Below are 16,735 nucleotides of genomic sequence, written 5' to 3'. Positions count from 1 at the left end.
TTTGTAAAAATACATTCCCAAAACACTAAGAGGGAAAAAGTATCTCCTCTGAGTTTAAATACATTTCATACATCAAACCTGGACTGAAACTGACTTATTTAGATTCATTTTTAATTTATTTAATAAATAAATTAATTAATAAATAAATAATGTCAATACCTTCAGGATGAGCCTAACTGACTCCCCAGAGACCTTTATATTACTAGTTAAACTCTGAACAGCAAAGCGGGAAAAAGAATGTATACTTCCTATTATGGTTGACATCCAAAATAAATTCTGCTTCTTCATTCTTAACTCAATTTAAGACTGTCATATTGACTAATAGTTTACCAAAAATCCTCCTGAAGGTCAGAATTGTGAATTCAGTATTATATATTGTATAATTTACTATGGGCTTAATTATACTAAACTGGTTATAAGAATAACATCCTCCAGCATACCTATAGTTAGAGGCCATTTGTCATTTCCTTCCAGGGAAGTCACTGGAAAAGTAACTTTGTCTTTCAGTAAGGTTTCATTTGTCAAGAATATAAAATTTAAAAAGGAATATGGGGGACATCTGTAACACTGTCAACAATAAAAAATAATAAAAACCAAAAATAATATGCCCTGGCTTGTGTGGCTCAGTTGACTGAGCATCGTCCCATGCACAGAGAGGTCACTGGTTTGATTTCCGGTCAGGGCACATGCCCAGGTTGCAGGCTTGATCCCCAGTATGGGTGTTCAGGAGACAGCAGACAGGTGTTTCTCTCATCGATGTTTCTCTCTCTCCCCCTCTCCCTTTCTCCCTTTCTAAAATCAATAAAAACATATTTAAAAATAAAAAGAATAAAAAATAAAAAAGAATATACAATTTAAAGTATCTGAAATATTCAAGTATCATTATTTAAATATATATCTGAAAAATTCAGAAAATTATACTATCTCCTTTATCATATTTACTTCATTTTTAAAAGTCCAAGACAAGTTTACCATAGTTTTGTATTTAAGATATAACAATTGTTAATTTAATATTTATAGTATGTATTTTAAGAGTATTTTATGAATGTCATTATTGCTATAAGAACTCTCTTTAATACTAATTCCCCAAAAACATATTTCTAAGTATGAGCAAGGTCATATTCCCAAGTTCAACAAAACAAAAGGTTAAGCACAATGTTTCTTTAATAACACACATGCATGTACACATAGAAAGAAACTTACTTGTACACAAACATACTCATATACACACTTACATTATGTCTAATACTCACCAGGTAAATACTATGTCATTTTATTCTCCCAGTAACATTATAAAATAAGAACTATCATTATCTTCATTTTACAGATAAAATTGAGGGACAAAAGTCCAATCGATGACTTGCTGTAGGTCACAGTGCTAGTAAGTGGCCAATTCTAAATTCAAACCAAGTGGTCTGACTCTAGAGTCCGAGACAAGCTCTGTATAGTTAGTTGGTGGGGTGGATGAAATCAGAAAACACAAAACTGTGCTGCACAACAGGTCCTTATGTAACCAAAAGGACATAAACGTAAGATCTTTATGCATATAAAATTGCATATGTAGTATGACAGCAGTTCTGGTTATAAAAATGTACAGAAGACTATAAAGAAACATGTTAAAATGATAACCTTTACCACTCAGCAATGTAATCTTGGTTCATCTTTTCTAATACTTCTGTGCTTTTAAAATTTGACAAAAGGTATGACTCTCTTATACTATTAGATAAAAAAGAAAAAAAAAGAAAAGATAAATGCAAAAGCAGACAGTCTCCAAGAATGCTTCATCTTGTCAAGACTGCCTTCGTACTATCCGTTAAAATGAGAACTCTAAAAGAAAAAAATCGCTGACAGTATGGCTATTTGTTCCAAAAAATTTTAAGAGAACTCCTACTGCACCACAGTGCAGGCAGAAATGTATATATAATCTGATTTCAAAAAGAACTATTTAAAACAAACCAACCCAAAAAAAACAACCAAAAAAAGATGAAGGAAAAACATTTAGTAGAAATATTATATAGTACAACTAGGAATGAAAAGAAAAGTTTTAATTACTGGTACATGATTACTTAAGTGAGTAAAAGTAGAATAAAATATGTTTTTAAAGCCTAAACTAATAAACACATTTACCTACATGCTTAAAGATTTCCCAGGGAAAACTATGAGATTCTATGTTTAACATGATAGATCATTGCCTATATTTTTAAGCTAAGCAATACTTGTTCTATAGTATGCCCTATACATAAAATCTTTGAAACTGAAACTTTAAATGTTATCTTTAGAACCTGAAACTTTCATTTCAATCACCTCCTACAATTAACTGCCCCATATTGCTTTTCTGCTTTTCAAATAAAAGAGGGTTTTCTTTTTTCCTCTATTGCTGAATATGAGACAAAAATGGTTTCTTCATTTTGCTCACATTTTGCCTCATGAATTATACAGAATCACTGATTTTTTGGTCTGTTATTTGTATGTCTGTCCTAATGTGTATACTGTCTTCAGTTACATTCCTTTAAAGATTGGCCAACTACAAGCATTTAGCATAGTACAACACATAGAAAAAGCAGTGATTAAAAATATAAGTTGTAATCTTGTTAAATTTTGAGGCTTTTCTCCTCATATAAACCATTTTCAATTTCTAAGAAATCAAATGTACCCATTTTATTTTCAAGTCTTTCTCTTAACACTTGATCTTACCAGTATCCATTTGCCAGACGTACACAGAGCCATCTGAACATCCCACTACTAGGTAATCGTCAGAAGGCCTCCACTTAATCACTTGAATAGGGAAAAGATGACGCGATGCCAGCATAATGCATTTTTTCTCTCGCAAACTTAGGAGTCCCACTGAGTGGTCACTGGCTACGGAGCAGACACAGTGCTGTACTCTTGCCTGAAAAGAAGCATAAACCTTAATTACATTTAGATCAAATTAAGAGTAAAATGGATCCTATCCTCAATAACTTAAACCAAAACTAATCATACCATCACTACTCCTGAAAAACCAACCACAATATTTGGTTGTGCTGAAAATATGTTTCTTTATATTATACATAAAACACCCACTTCAATCATCACAACACTAAAAAAAAAATAATAATCCTAGATTAAAGGTGGGAAAGATGCTTTGGAAAATCTGTTGTTCAAATGCGAAGATGACCTTACAAAAATGATTGCTCTATATGAGCAGGCAAAGCTAGGGGAAAAATTGATCTGTTATTATGTGTTCCCTTCCCACAGTGTGAACTTCCCTTTGTTAGCTGCCAGGGCTGCTTTCTCTGGTGCTTCTTTCTGTCTGTGACTGTCATTTAGACCCATGCTCTTCCCTGCTCCTTTGCTCAAAAACAATGCCCTCACGGTCCCTCTGCCACAATCACTTCTGAAGAGCCGCAGATACTCAGTATTATCTGTGGATGTGCTTCACAGCTTCCGTCTGTAATGTCAGCAGGCGCGCACCACCTCACTGACACACAATAGCCAATTAAATATTCTGCTGTGATTTTCTGTTCATCTCTAGTTTTCACCCTTCAAGTCCTTTTTAGAATGAGATGAAATATAAATAATTGAACAAAGATGGTAAAGATTTTTCACCAGCAGTAGAGAACCAATCCACAACCTGGACAATTAAAAATTAGTCTTTAAATTTTGAGACAATTTATAAGCAATTTAAAACTTAACTTTTGAGTGACTTTGTAGATTACACTTTTAGTTCATACTAAGATGAAATCATATGAAAACAGCCATCTGAAACTCATGATTGTACATATTGAGGCTATTTATTGAGGACAAGGCCCACTGCATTATATACACCTATCCCTTCTGTGCACCCAAAGGGGAAACATCTCACCCTGCTGGGCTTTGCTTAAGCAAAGCAGCCTGTTCTTAGCTAAAGAACAATAGCTCACTGATGGGTCTATCTCACTGAATGAGAGACGTTGACAGATACCAGATGCAAAAATAAAAAGGAGGGAAAGGGGGTAGTCAAATGTACATGGGGAACCAAAGTTACAACTGTTTTTATCCACAGAACTTCCAAGAGTCTCTAACAATCTAGTGTGAATATAATTATCTGTACAAGGGGGACACAGCATCACTCATCTCCAGTTTATGTGACTATGGTAATCTTACAAGACATAATTTTTAAGGAACACACTTTGGGGAAAACTGCTATAACTGGTTCCTCTTATGTTTTGGCTACTAAGAAACTTAGGTCTCAATTTTCTATCCATAACAGTACAAAATCTTGGGAACACATTTCTGAATGTAGAGTCTCAGTGGTCTCATCTACTTTCTACTCTCATTTTTTCTTCACCATGATTAGCTTTATTTCTAATCCTACTGAATAATGTTTATTTTTTCAAACAGCCTAAAATCAATTTTTGAATGAAGCAGAACATTAATAAAGTATAGATACTAAGATTTAACTATGTACTTTTTTCTTAAATTCAGGTGTTTCATTCTTTTATTCTATGTTAGCTTTATTTGTGCTTTTTGTTTTATGAATGTCTTAAATACTGTAATAAACACAGCTGGAATTTACTAATTTTAAAAGTTAAAACTAGGTTCAGAAAGATCATGTTAAAAACCTTTATTAAAACATCATATAGGAGTTTCTTAAACAAGCATTTATTAAGCTTACTTATTCCATGTTTCCTGATAAGCACTCAATTGAAACATAAAACATGATTTCTTTCTTTAAAAAAAATATTAAGGAATGGGGGGCAGCTGACTTATGGCACAAAATAATTACTTTATAATTAAGCACTAAATTGAAATAAAGTGGCAAACTACAAAAAATTCATTTAAATATAGGCGATGATGGTAGAATAACACAGGGTAAAAAATATAAAAATATATGCCTTTATTTTCAGTTACGTCACACTACATAAAATATTTATGAGTTTCACCAGACATAAATTGCTAACCAAAGATAATACAATGGAGGCTGTGCATTTCTACAGATTACCATTAGAGCAAACTTTGTATTTATCAAATATAGCCATCACTCAACTTAAAAAAGAGGTGGTTTGCTACATTAATAGTTAACTGCTATTTCCTATTTTGCAACACCAATCTGCCAAAAAGTGGTCACTTTATATATTTCTCTAGTCAGAAAAAATACATCTAACAGGGATCTTTTTCTTTGTATATGATTAACTAAAAGAATAATTCCTACAGTAATATACCTATGTGAGGTGTCAGATGGGTTCTAGACTTACAGGGTAATCACTACAAAAGTTACATAAATGTCTAATCACTATGTTGTACACCTGAAACTACTATAATATTGTATGTCAACTGTAATTGAAAATTTTAAAAAATGTAAAAAAAATTCCTAAACAGTATTACTTTTCCTCTATTCGTGTCCTTTAATCAAGCACGGATCTGTCACGGTACATACACTTGTCACTACTTTTGACTCTGTTACTTCAACTCACAAACTCTCCAAAATGTTTAAAATTAGCTAATTCTTAATTAAAGGCATATTCCTAAACTAACCTACTTGCAAGTCCCACCCAAGTCCACCATCATTTCATTAATGTTCACATATGCTCTTGCCATTCCTTTTCAGAGTAGAAAAAATGAGGAATGAGTCACGGTGAAGTTTGTTTTTCCTTTAAAAAAATAAGGTATATGTTTACCAATATTCTTTACTGTGTTTAGTGTTCCTCAAATTACGGTGTATTGGTAGGTCACAACATCTGAGATCGAAGAAAACTGACAACCACCGAGCTGCGCACTCCCTCTCTGTCTGCCAAATATCTCTTGCTGCAGTTTATAACTGCAGACACTAAGGAAACAAACAAAAAAGGCTTCCCCGTTCCTGAGAAACTTGACCTTCAGCATCAACTCCTCAGGAGAAGTTCACTATCAGAACTTTCACCCTCCCCATTTATATGCAGGTGGACAATTTCAACAATTCAAGAAAATGCCATCCATCCTCATAAAAAGATTTCAAAGCTCTACATCATGTTATCACTCTCATTAGTAAAAATAAAGGACGTGAAACCAAGTATTAAATAATACCACAGGTTCTACTTTAAATAAAAAGTAGATTACAGGATGTAATTTTCTTAAGGGAAACAAATATAATTTCAAAAATTCTACCTTTTTGTTTCCAGATGATGGGTTCTCTCTAACATATATGTTTACATAAATATGTTTTAAAGAATAGCTCTGTTCTTTCATATAGTGCAATAATGATGAAAATTGGCAAATGACACGCTCCATCCACACAAAAATGATCCAAAATAAGCATGATAAATTGTCCTTGTAAATGAAAATAAGCATCTGAAGAGTTAACTCTAGCTTTACTGTAATAAGCAATAGTCTGGAAATAGCCAAAATAATGAAGACTGAAAACAAAAAAAAATCAATATTACTAAGTCCAAGAAAGCATAGTTATTAGAGGTACTTAACTCGCCAGAAAAGATGGTTCTCTGCTTTTTAAATATGGATTAAAATAAATCTAATTTTTCTTCTTTCAAGAAAATGCTAGTCCAACTCGTGTGAAGAAAACTGGCCTACAGTGGAAATGGCCCAGTACAGTAAACCCTCATTAATTTTGATTCCACTAATTAATTCTGAGTTGGTTACCTTTGCAGGCTGTGTGAAAACAAATTAATGGCATAAACAAAGCATATGTCTAGCCTATTTAAATGTGTAACAGAAAAAGACCATTCTCAAGCACCACTTTGGTAATTTTAATTCAACAATGGACAGAGTAATGATAAATAATTCTCAGCTATCTGTTAAATGAAGGCACTTAAAAGATTTGCTAAAACACAATTAACTTGGTTTCTTCTTATCTGTCCTCAAAATTATTAAAGAAGCACTTCTTAAAGAATATTTTATAGTTCCTATCTCTCTTTGATTTAGACCCGGCTTCCACACAAATGAGTTGAATTATTATTATTAAATTCCACAGATCTTGGTTATTGAACATTTTTTTCCACTGACAATGATTGATTCTATAATTTGAATAATTCCATTCTACTTCACTTTATTTGATTTTAACTGGAAAAGTCACCTATAGCATTACAGGGCACTATAACAAGATAATGTGTAAGAATGTAAATTATGTAATTAAAATAATAACATTGAAAAAATGGGAACCTCATATCTTTAAATTATTTGAAAAGCATTTATGCTCTGAACTTTTTCGCTCACACACCCATTCATTAAAAAGCCTTGCGATGCATTCCCACTATATGTACATTTATAAATTACATATGTACTGTGACAATATATCATGTACACTGTAAAACATAAACAAAAATATGTATTTTAAAAGGATAATTCAAAGTTTATACAAATTTAAGATGAAATGAAACATTTTCATAAATATCTTGCTAACAACTTTAACAACTTTGTGAGCATTAGTCAAAACCTCAAAGTATAATATGTATCTTTAGAAAGGTTTTCTTGTTGTAGATACAAATATATATTTTATATAATTATGATTTTCTGGATAGCTTCCTGCCAGGTTAATCAAATGGTCCTTGCTAGAACATCATACTGTGGCTGATGAAAAGATTTAATTTTCATTGCAAAGGCCTTCCACCCTTATTTTCTCTGCCCATTTTGTGATGGCTAGGTTCAGAATTATGCAATATAACCTGCAATTCCCTAAGCAAACACATTTTAACTGGAAGCACAGCCAATGAGAGCAACGCTGTCACTCGTCTTGCTGTGGCAGGCCCATTCTTTCCCCAGGTGACAAGTGCCCATCTGATGTATGAAACAAGCAAGGCACCCATGTCCTTCTATCTAGCGAATGTTCAGAAGTTAAATTTTTAATGTTAAAGAAATGACATAAATAAGAGCTCTGATGATTTGTTCCCATACCCCAATTAACTGTCTAACATACTCCACTTTAGCAACCACTGGTATCAACTGACACAAACACCACTTAAATTTTTTTCCTGTTAGGAAACAGAACTTGTACAGCAGAGACAAAGCCTCCTATCAACTTGGCTGGTACTTCATAGGTGAAAATTCCCCAAATTCATGTTTCAACCACTGTCAGTTCTGCCCTAGAAGCAATATGCATCACTGACATCAAAAGCTAATTAAAGCAAAGACTGACAATAAGCACAAGAATATTTAACTCCGTTTTTATTTGATGGAAAAAGTAAGATCATTGGGGCAAGGAGAGGGAGGAAGATACTGGGCCAAAACAAGTTTATTCCAAGGTTAATTATTATTGTTCAAAGAATTCTGATTCTAAACCAAACCGAGTCTCCTTGTATCTGCCAGTAAATAATCTTCATGGTACATTAGTGCTGAGCAGCAGAATGCCACAAGCTATCACAGAATCTGATAGAGTCAGAATATACCACCTAGGTCACCTGGCCTGACCTTAGCATTTTACAAGACTTCATTGAAACCATTCCCAGAAACCTCTGATGTAACCTGTTCCTCAGCATCTGCCATGAGTTACAGAAATTGGAGACAGCTAGTTTAGCCCATCCACTAGCTCTCTGGGGAGGTGATTTGCTTTCCAATAGTTCCCAAATTACTTTTTCTTCTGGTTTTGCTAATTTGTTTGCTAAACTAAATTATTATTTTCCTTCACATCATTTCAGGAGCAATCTCTTAGCTGCCCCCAAGCAATTTTTCTTCTTGTCTGAATATTCTTTGACTATATGAACACTGACTCCTGTCTCTCCTTTTTAAGTATGTCCGTCATGAGACAAGCTATAAATGACCAGCTTCTTTTACTCGTAAATCAATCCCACTATCCTCTTAGTCATTATTTCTCATACTTCCCAGAACTCTTCCTATGAAACATAAATGTGCATTTAAGATGCATCATTTATCACTTTTAAATATTCTACATAAAGGGAAAATGAGAGTCTATGAATGTTAATTTCATTTAAACACTTTTACAAAACTAGATAAAAAAAAATTTCCAGAAATCCACAGATCTTTTTAAAAAGAGAGAGAAAGCAGTTGTTTTTAATGGCTATTTTAGAAAATAAGACCACGTGGTCCAACACAAACACTGGCAAACCATTTAATTGGATAATTATGTTCTAAATGAAAATTAAGACTTTTAGGGACTATTTTAAACATCATTCATTCATTATATACAAAAGATAACTAGGAAGAAATAGTGGGCTGATTAGAACTTCATCTTCCTTTGACTGCTCCTTTATTAATAAAACAGCAAATAAAACATGAAGAATTTAATGTAAGATTAATAAGATATTTCCTATCAGAGAAAAAAGGATTTAATAAGTGAGATAATTTGTTAGTTTAGGGACTGAGACAGCCCAATCTGCAGACTCAGAAAATATTCTAAGGTTTTAAGAAACTTAAAAGTGCTGCCCTTTTCCCCTTTCTGCACACCAGTCAACTGTCTAACATTGCTGTGCAACCCCACATCCCAAGAATGGGCTGCACAACACTCAAGGACTAGCGTCTTCAGTAACAAAGAGTACACTGAATTGGGACTCCTGGCGGCTGTTACTCCTGCCCTTTCTATTTCCTGACTCCTCACTTACAACCTGAATGGCACCATCCATCTGACCTAGTAACTGTGAATCTGCCTGCTTGGCCCCACCCGTTTATCCCGATCATACCTGTATACAGAAAATAAACACTGAATTTACATACCTCTGACAGACCATAGAATATTTTTTCCCTTGCTCATGAAACAAGTGGGTTAATAAATACTATCCCCATTTTCTAACTAAAGATATTGAAAGAAATTGTGTATCTCTTGCCTAGCGGTAAATTAATAGACCACATATGCTAAAAGTACCTTTGTTTAGAAAGGATGCTGGCTTGCTTTTAAGTTTATATCAAACACAGAGAAACCTAACCTTCAGTGTCCACAGTTAAGCAAGAAAGTTGTGCCTAGCCCATAATTAATGCCTGAGAAAAGCCGTAAATGGGATCAAACATCCCCCTTGATCATCTGGGGTCAGGCTGCTAAAGGTTTAGCAAAGGTTCCAGTCACACCTTTCTGTTATCTACATACAATTCCAAAGAAATGGCACAGTTTCAGCTTCTCAGACAGGTGAAACCTCCAGTGTTCAGGCAGTGAGCAGGAAAAGCACAACACCTACACAAGGCTACAGTTTCTAGGGAATTACTCTTGGTATCTTGAAATTTCTGTCATGCAATAAAAAGATGCAAAGTTAGACTGGCAGAGAAAGGGGAATACACCTTATTTGGGCAGATTCTAAAGCCCCCTGGCCATAGTTCCTAATATAGGAACAAATATATCTACAGGAAAGTCATGCCAGTGCTGGGGATGAATGACCATACTGCCTAGATGTAGTCCTTTATCCCCCAAATGAGGATGTAGATCACTGAAGACAGAAATAACAGCAGTAAGAATGATTTAATGAGCCCCTATTACAGATCAAGCATTACCTCAAAACTTTAAACCAACGCTTCACAGAAAGTATAGCCAGAGCCCCAAGATGTTAAGTGACTTGCTCACATCACCCAGAGATGAAGAGAGATCCAGATCTGTCTGTCCCTAAAGGCCCTAATCTCACTGGCATGACCAACCAGCGGCTCTTTATTTTAGGATCCACATGCCTTACAGAAGAAAGTTTTCTACAACACCTTTGGAAAGTTTTCACCAATGTCTAAAAAACCACTGACCATGACTCCAAAAAAAATCATCATAGAATAATTCGCTTTTATTATGTTTGCTTTTAGTATAGATTTCACTTTACTCTCTTTCCAAATCTTTCTTTGGAAGAATAGCTTAAATATTTTGAGCAAGGTTTCATACTTTCATCATCTTAACTCTTTTCTTTCCAATGCTCTTCCTAAGTAGGATGAAGGAGAGTGCCAATGGTCTCACAACAGCCAGCTTGCAGCCCATACGAAACCATCACTCTGAGTTCCTGGTTATTATTTTCACAGTAATGTACAAATACGTCTAATTCCTGTCAGCGTTGGCCATATCAGATCCATCAGGTAATAGTCACAGCAACTTCTCACGTGCTCCAGACTATTCTGCATCACATACACAACACTAAGTACCTCTGCAATCAGGTTGCTCATGGACATATGATTTTATGCACATCCACAAAACTAAGGCATTCAAATACCTTCAAAATACATTCAATACATCTGACTATATTCAAATACATTTAAAACTAATAAATTCAAATAGATATCACCCTTCTTGAAAATCTTCCCAAACTCCCAAAGCTGGCTTATTAAGTACCCCTCCTAGGGGTACTTACACCCTACCCTGCTGAGGGCCTTGTACTCAGGGAGGTCACAGAATACTTCATAATATTTATCATGATGCATTATAATTACTTATTTTCTAGTCTGGCTCCCTCATTAGAAGAAATTCTATCAAACAGGGACTATGCCTTATCCATTATTACATGTCTGGTCCTTGAAGGTACCTGGAATATGGCAGGCACTCACATATTTGCTAAGTAAATGACTATTCAAAAATATGTTATACCAAATTATAGCCACCTTAAAGGTCATTCAATTTTTTCTAATAATTTCTTCCATTTTAAAAGAAATTTTAACTCATTTTGAAATATTTTTATGATCAAGTTACTCAAGAAAAAGTAGTCTTTGCCTTGTGTCCTACTATCTTTTGAGCCCCAAACAAAAAGTCAAAATAATTAACCACTTCATTCACAAAGTTTAGCACCCAATCACTTTTGCCAATTACTGAAAATAAATGTATACCAATGCAATCTTCTCTACTACCAAGGTTGTGACTTAAGATCTAAAGGAACCTTTCCAAAGTAGAGGAACTAAATTTCTAAAGTGTTTGGCACAATCTCAGCATAGCCAGGATAAGAATGCCGTCTTTCTCACTACTGGTGAAAGGACCCCTCGCTGACGCTCTCTTGGTGCATCACTGATATTTTCAGCCTCCTACAGAAGAGACAGGGTTTATTATGATATTTGAATACACAGATAATATCCATAGCAGGAAATTTTCATTTTTAATCTTGAATACAATAGTAATATGACAGTGGTAAAAATCTGGAAAACATAAAATTATAAAGAATAAAATACAACACATTGTGCTTTCAATATGAAAATGAGAACTATACACTTGCACATAGGCTACACACAGCTACATGCAAGCCTAGAAAATTAGAAAGACTTAAACAATTATAAACAGGATAATACAGAATGAAGGGAGTAAAATGGTGGTTGTATAAACCTACTCCTAAGTTCGATTGAAGAGCAATCTGGCAATACCTATTCAAAAGCCTTTAAAAATTAATACGTCCCTTTATCCAGCAATTCCACATTTAAAAATCTACCCTAAAAAATTATACCAGATGTGCAAAAATACTTAGCTATACTAATTTTCATGCCCACTGTTGATAAGAGAAAAAAAATTTTAATAAAGCAACATTCTAAATTTTCTTATAAAATTAAACTACAGAATAACATTAAATATCATATTGGGTCCGGCTGGCATGGCTCAGCAGTTTGAGCTTTATCCTATGATCCAGGAGATCCCAATTCAATTCCCGGTCAGGGCACATACCCGGGTTGTGGGTTTGATCCCCAGCGGGGGGGGAGGGGGGCATGTAGGAGGCAGCCGATCAATGACTCTCATCACTGTTTCTATCTCTCCCTCTCCCTTCCTTTCTCTCTGAAATGAATAAAAATATATTTTTTAAAAAATCATACTGAAATATACTTAGTGACATAGAAAGAAGACCAGACCATATTTAGAAAGTATCTGTATTTTACATAACAATGTATTATTTAATTTAAAACAAATAAAAATTAATTTGAAAAAGACAGTACTGAATGCATAAAAACATCTGATCTCAAAATCTAAGAGCATTAAGTGTTGAGGGGAATGTTGCATCTATTGCGATATATTGTAGAAAATTAATGATAGGTATGCTTCTTGCGTTTGCTTAATTTACATTTCCAAAGTTTACTCTGCTTGGCTTCAGGGACTATGCTATAATTATAGACACTGTTTTTTAAATGCAACATTCAAGTTAAAATAATTAAAGAACCAAATTGTAAAGTAAGATAAGAGCTAATTCAGGCAAAAGCTTTAGGTATTTTTTCAGGATGAAAAAAGAAAAATCTCATTTGTTAACTGCTCTTACCAGCTGTGAAAGTTAGCCACACTCATGCATAGAATCACATACAATATTCATATTATCATATCTCTGTTTGTAAGAGCCAAGGATCCAATACCGTAAAATGAAGGCACCAACTCTAATATTCAGGTTAGATACTCGGCACTCGTTTCACAAGCCCATGCTGCCCCCTTCTGGATAGTTTGGGATATTATGTGACCTTAAAGAGATGCTATATAAATGAAAAAAAATCATTTTTAAAACTAATCTATTAAGGAACTTACCCTATATGCTCATACAGAGAAACATATATATTAATTGTACTAAATAACTTATTTTGAAATATTTTCCAAAAATTCTGTTCTAAATAAAGTTCTAATAGCAGCAAAAAGCTCTGATAATATGCTTATCCATGCCAATGAGAGAAAAAAATAAATATCAAATATGTTTGCTAAAAGTAAATAAAACATGGCACTTAAAGAAGTCACCCCCGCACCGCCCCCCCACTCCCCCCAGAAACCCATTCTTCTTACTCCCAAAAGCAAACCCAAATCTGATTTTGGTCCTTATTTTTCCATTCTATACATGTATCCAGAAATACAATGAATGGATTTGTTTGTTTTTAAAATGTAAATAAATGGTATCATACTGTAGCACACACACAAACATTCCATGTCCCAGGCCGTACTTTAAATGCAGCCACCTGTGGCACAAATCAACTGAGGAACCACGGAGAGCTCCGTGCAAAGATATCAGTACAATTCCACAGTTAGAGCTATACCATCTGGTTACTAGGGTTATTTTTTAATTTCTGAAAACACTAAGTGCAGCTTCTATTTCTATGCAATGATAGTAAATAATCATAATTTTGCCTAAAGTTTACATGTTACCATTATTTAGTTTTAAAATGGAACAGGTTTTGTCAATTCTCTTGTCACGTGTCCTTTAAGTGACCCTAGGATCAATTTACATTAAGGCTGACAGTAACATGACGGCTCTACCACAGTAAAATAATCGTTTTTGATCAACTTACACTACAGTTTTCAGGTGGAACTAGGAGTTGAGTAACCTCGCCACCATGCACACAGAAGATATGTTTCATTTCTCCAGAAAATATGTCCCAAATTATGACGGAAAAATCCACACCTCCAGACACCAGGTATCTTTGATCATAACGAGCTGAGACCTGATGAGGATACAGCAAGCATGTGACTTTGTTCCGGTGACCACGGAGTGTTCTGTGGGGTGGCCAACCTGTGGACGAGGGTTTGGATTTAAAATGGGAAAATAAAAGTCTTACAAAGTTTCAACAAATAAAACATGAATCGTCAAAACAGCTATAAATCTTATCAAAGAAAAGGCTTCTGATTTAACTCCTAAAACTGCTCTAATACAGTAGCCACTGGCCACGTGAGACCACGGAGCACATGAAACGCAGCGAGTCCAGACTCACGTGTGCTGTAAATGCCAAATACACATGAGGTTTCAAAGACTTAGGACAAAAAATAGAAATGACAATGAAATGAAAATAGTTTTGCTATATTGGGTTAAATAAAATATATTATTAAAATGAATTTTACCTGCTTCATTTTCACTTTTTTTATGTGGCTACTAAAAATTATATACAGTTTTATATATATATATATATATATATTTTTCCACTGGACAGCATTGTTCTAAAAGGTTATCCGCATTAATGACAATAATGGTAATTATTTAGTAAATCACAGAGGTACCTATTAATAAATGGAACTCTTAATATGCATTAAAGAGGAAAAACTGGGTCCTCTTTATTCACCATCATGAGGTGGCATTTATTGCAAGAACAGGCACTGAGCATTTCATTATCTGCCCATTAAACTCTGTGGGCTGCACAGCACACTAACGACTACACTGGTTCGCTGCAGCGCCAACACTGCCCCGTCACGGTCCCGGGGCTCTCTGGACACCTCAGGCCCCGGGAGGTCCTCGGCGTACCTCGCCGGAGCGTGTGCTCCCCCTGCAGCAGCTGCACGATGGCCGTCTGCGTGGCAGGCACGATAACGATGCTCCCGTCCTCGCGGCCGCACACGAGCCGGCCGTGCGCTGGAATGTACACGCTCGCGGTTACCCTAAGAGGCTCCTTGCTGCTGGGCAGCACGCTCAGCTGATCTATAATCCCGGCGGGGTACGGCCTGAGCTTATCAAACGCTTCTTGCAAACTGACAGACGTTGTCATTTCCAACCCTGTGGAGGTTTGTTTTGTATGAAAGAAAAACATTGCGCATGTTAGAAGAAAATTAAAAACATTAAAACAAACGTGCTTATAGTTGATTTAGTAATATACCAAAGAACGGTAACTGTCCTCAACCCTAATTCTAAGGAGAAAATGGCATATGACGTTATGAATTTGTTCTTCAGTGGCTGGTAGGGTGTTAAATTAAAAGAATTAAGAAGCTGCTGTACCTGATTTGCTAGCACCTTCCTCATCTTCCTGTTGCTCAGGTGTGTCTGATACGTTCCAAATACTCAGCCTTCCAGAAGAGTCCCCCTGAATTAAGAGTTTAGGGGAGTATTCCCTGGCTCCACAGAAGAACCGAGTAACAGGAGGACAAATTAGCAACTGAAAAAAAATTGTTCAAATACCTTTAGCTGTCTTTTTAATCAAAATATTTCACACAATCGCATTTTTTCAGATAAGGGTGTCAAGTACTTACCCTCAGTACCAGAGTAAAAAAAAAAAGTGCTTATAACATGAGTATTCAACAATATTTTAATGTAATTTTGTAACACTGATGTACATGTCAAACCCGGTAATATTCAAACCCGGTATTACACAAAAAAATAAGAATTATATAGTCTTTCTCTAGAATTAGTATTTATATGTTTTTTGCTGCTTTATAAAAACTGATTAATCACCACAAAAATGCAATTTACTTAACTGTCTGTCATTAAAAAATTAATTCAAGACATACCACTCTTTACCAAAAAGGAAAGTCTCCACTCAAAAGGTCAAAAGGGGAGAACTGGCTAACCCTAGCCTTTTGCCCATTCCTGATCAGTCACTAGGAGAAGCAACAAAAGTAAACTACCAACCTTGTGCAACTGGAGGGCTCCAGTTTTAAAAATGAGTATATTCTTCAGCCAACTGTGCAACTTTTCACTTGGTCACATTTACATAATCAATTTGAACCTAGCCAGATACATTAGCTATAAACTACTAGGAACAAAAACCATTCATTAGGGTCTTATGGATAATTTCATTTTAAAACAAATTATTTTTCTGCTTAAGATCTTGTGCCTTCAGTGAGATCACTTATTTGAAAATTCTAAATAGTTGTAGAATCCTAAAATTAAAGTTTACAGTATTCATTCACAGATTCTTGAATATTAAAACAGAATCTTATCCTGAAAAATAGTAATAAATAGACTTCAGTTTTGACAATTATAGTTAACAAATAATCTAATTACCGTGTTTGGGTATTAACTGTTTTCTTAAAAAGCACTAGACTACAGAAATATATATATGAAGCATAATCAATTATTTGACTTTTCTCAAATTCTGAAAATTACTGAAAGTTTTAATCAATAATATGCTGAACAAGATGAAGTTGCTACAGCAGCTCTAATAAACAATATTTCAACAAATGGGTATCTCACACCACATAATGATATATTTTAATTTAAAATGTATTGGG

The 16,735-nt window shown here is 34.7% G+C and overlaps 1 protein-coding gene across 1 annotated transcript in view; it reads right to left on the bottom strand.

Annotated features, from left to right (window-relative positions):
- Positions 1-16,735, bottom strand: part of WDR7 (WD repeat domain 7) — a 273,398-nt gene that overhangs the window by 226,582 nt on the left and 30,081 nt on the right. Inside the window, exons 10-13 of the mRNA XM_016223510.2 lie at positions 15,504-15,660; positions 15,036-15,284; positions 14,092-14,312; positions 2,695-2,890 (exon numbers count right to left, since the gene is read on the bottom strand). Coding sequence (XP_016078996.1) covers positions 2,695-2,890; positions 14,092-14,312; positions 15,036-15,284; positions 15,504-15,660 — 823 coding nt within the window. The remainder of the gene's footprint in view (positions 1-2,694; positions 2,891-14,091; positions 14,313-15,035; positions 15,285-15,503; positions 15,661-16,735) is intronic.

Source organism: Miniopterus natalensis, chromosome 7, assembly GCF_054644295.1.
Source record: "Miniopterus natalensis isolate mMinNat1 chromosome 7, mMinNat1.hap1, whole genome shotgun sequence".
Taxonomy (NCBI): Eukaryota; Metazoa; Chordata; class Mammalia; order Chiroptera; family Miniopteridae; genus Miniopterus; species Miniopterus natalensis.
This window is presented reverse-complemented; position numbering and strand designations above follow the sequence as displayed.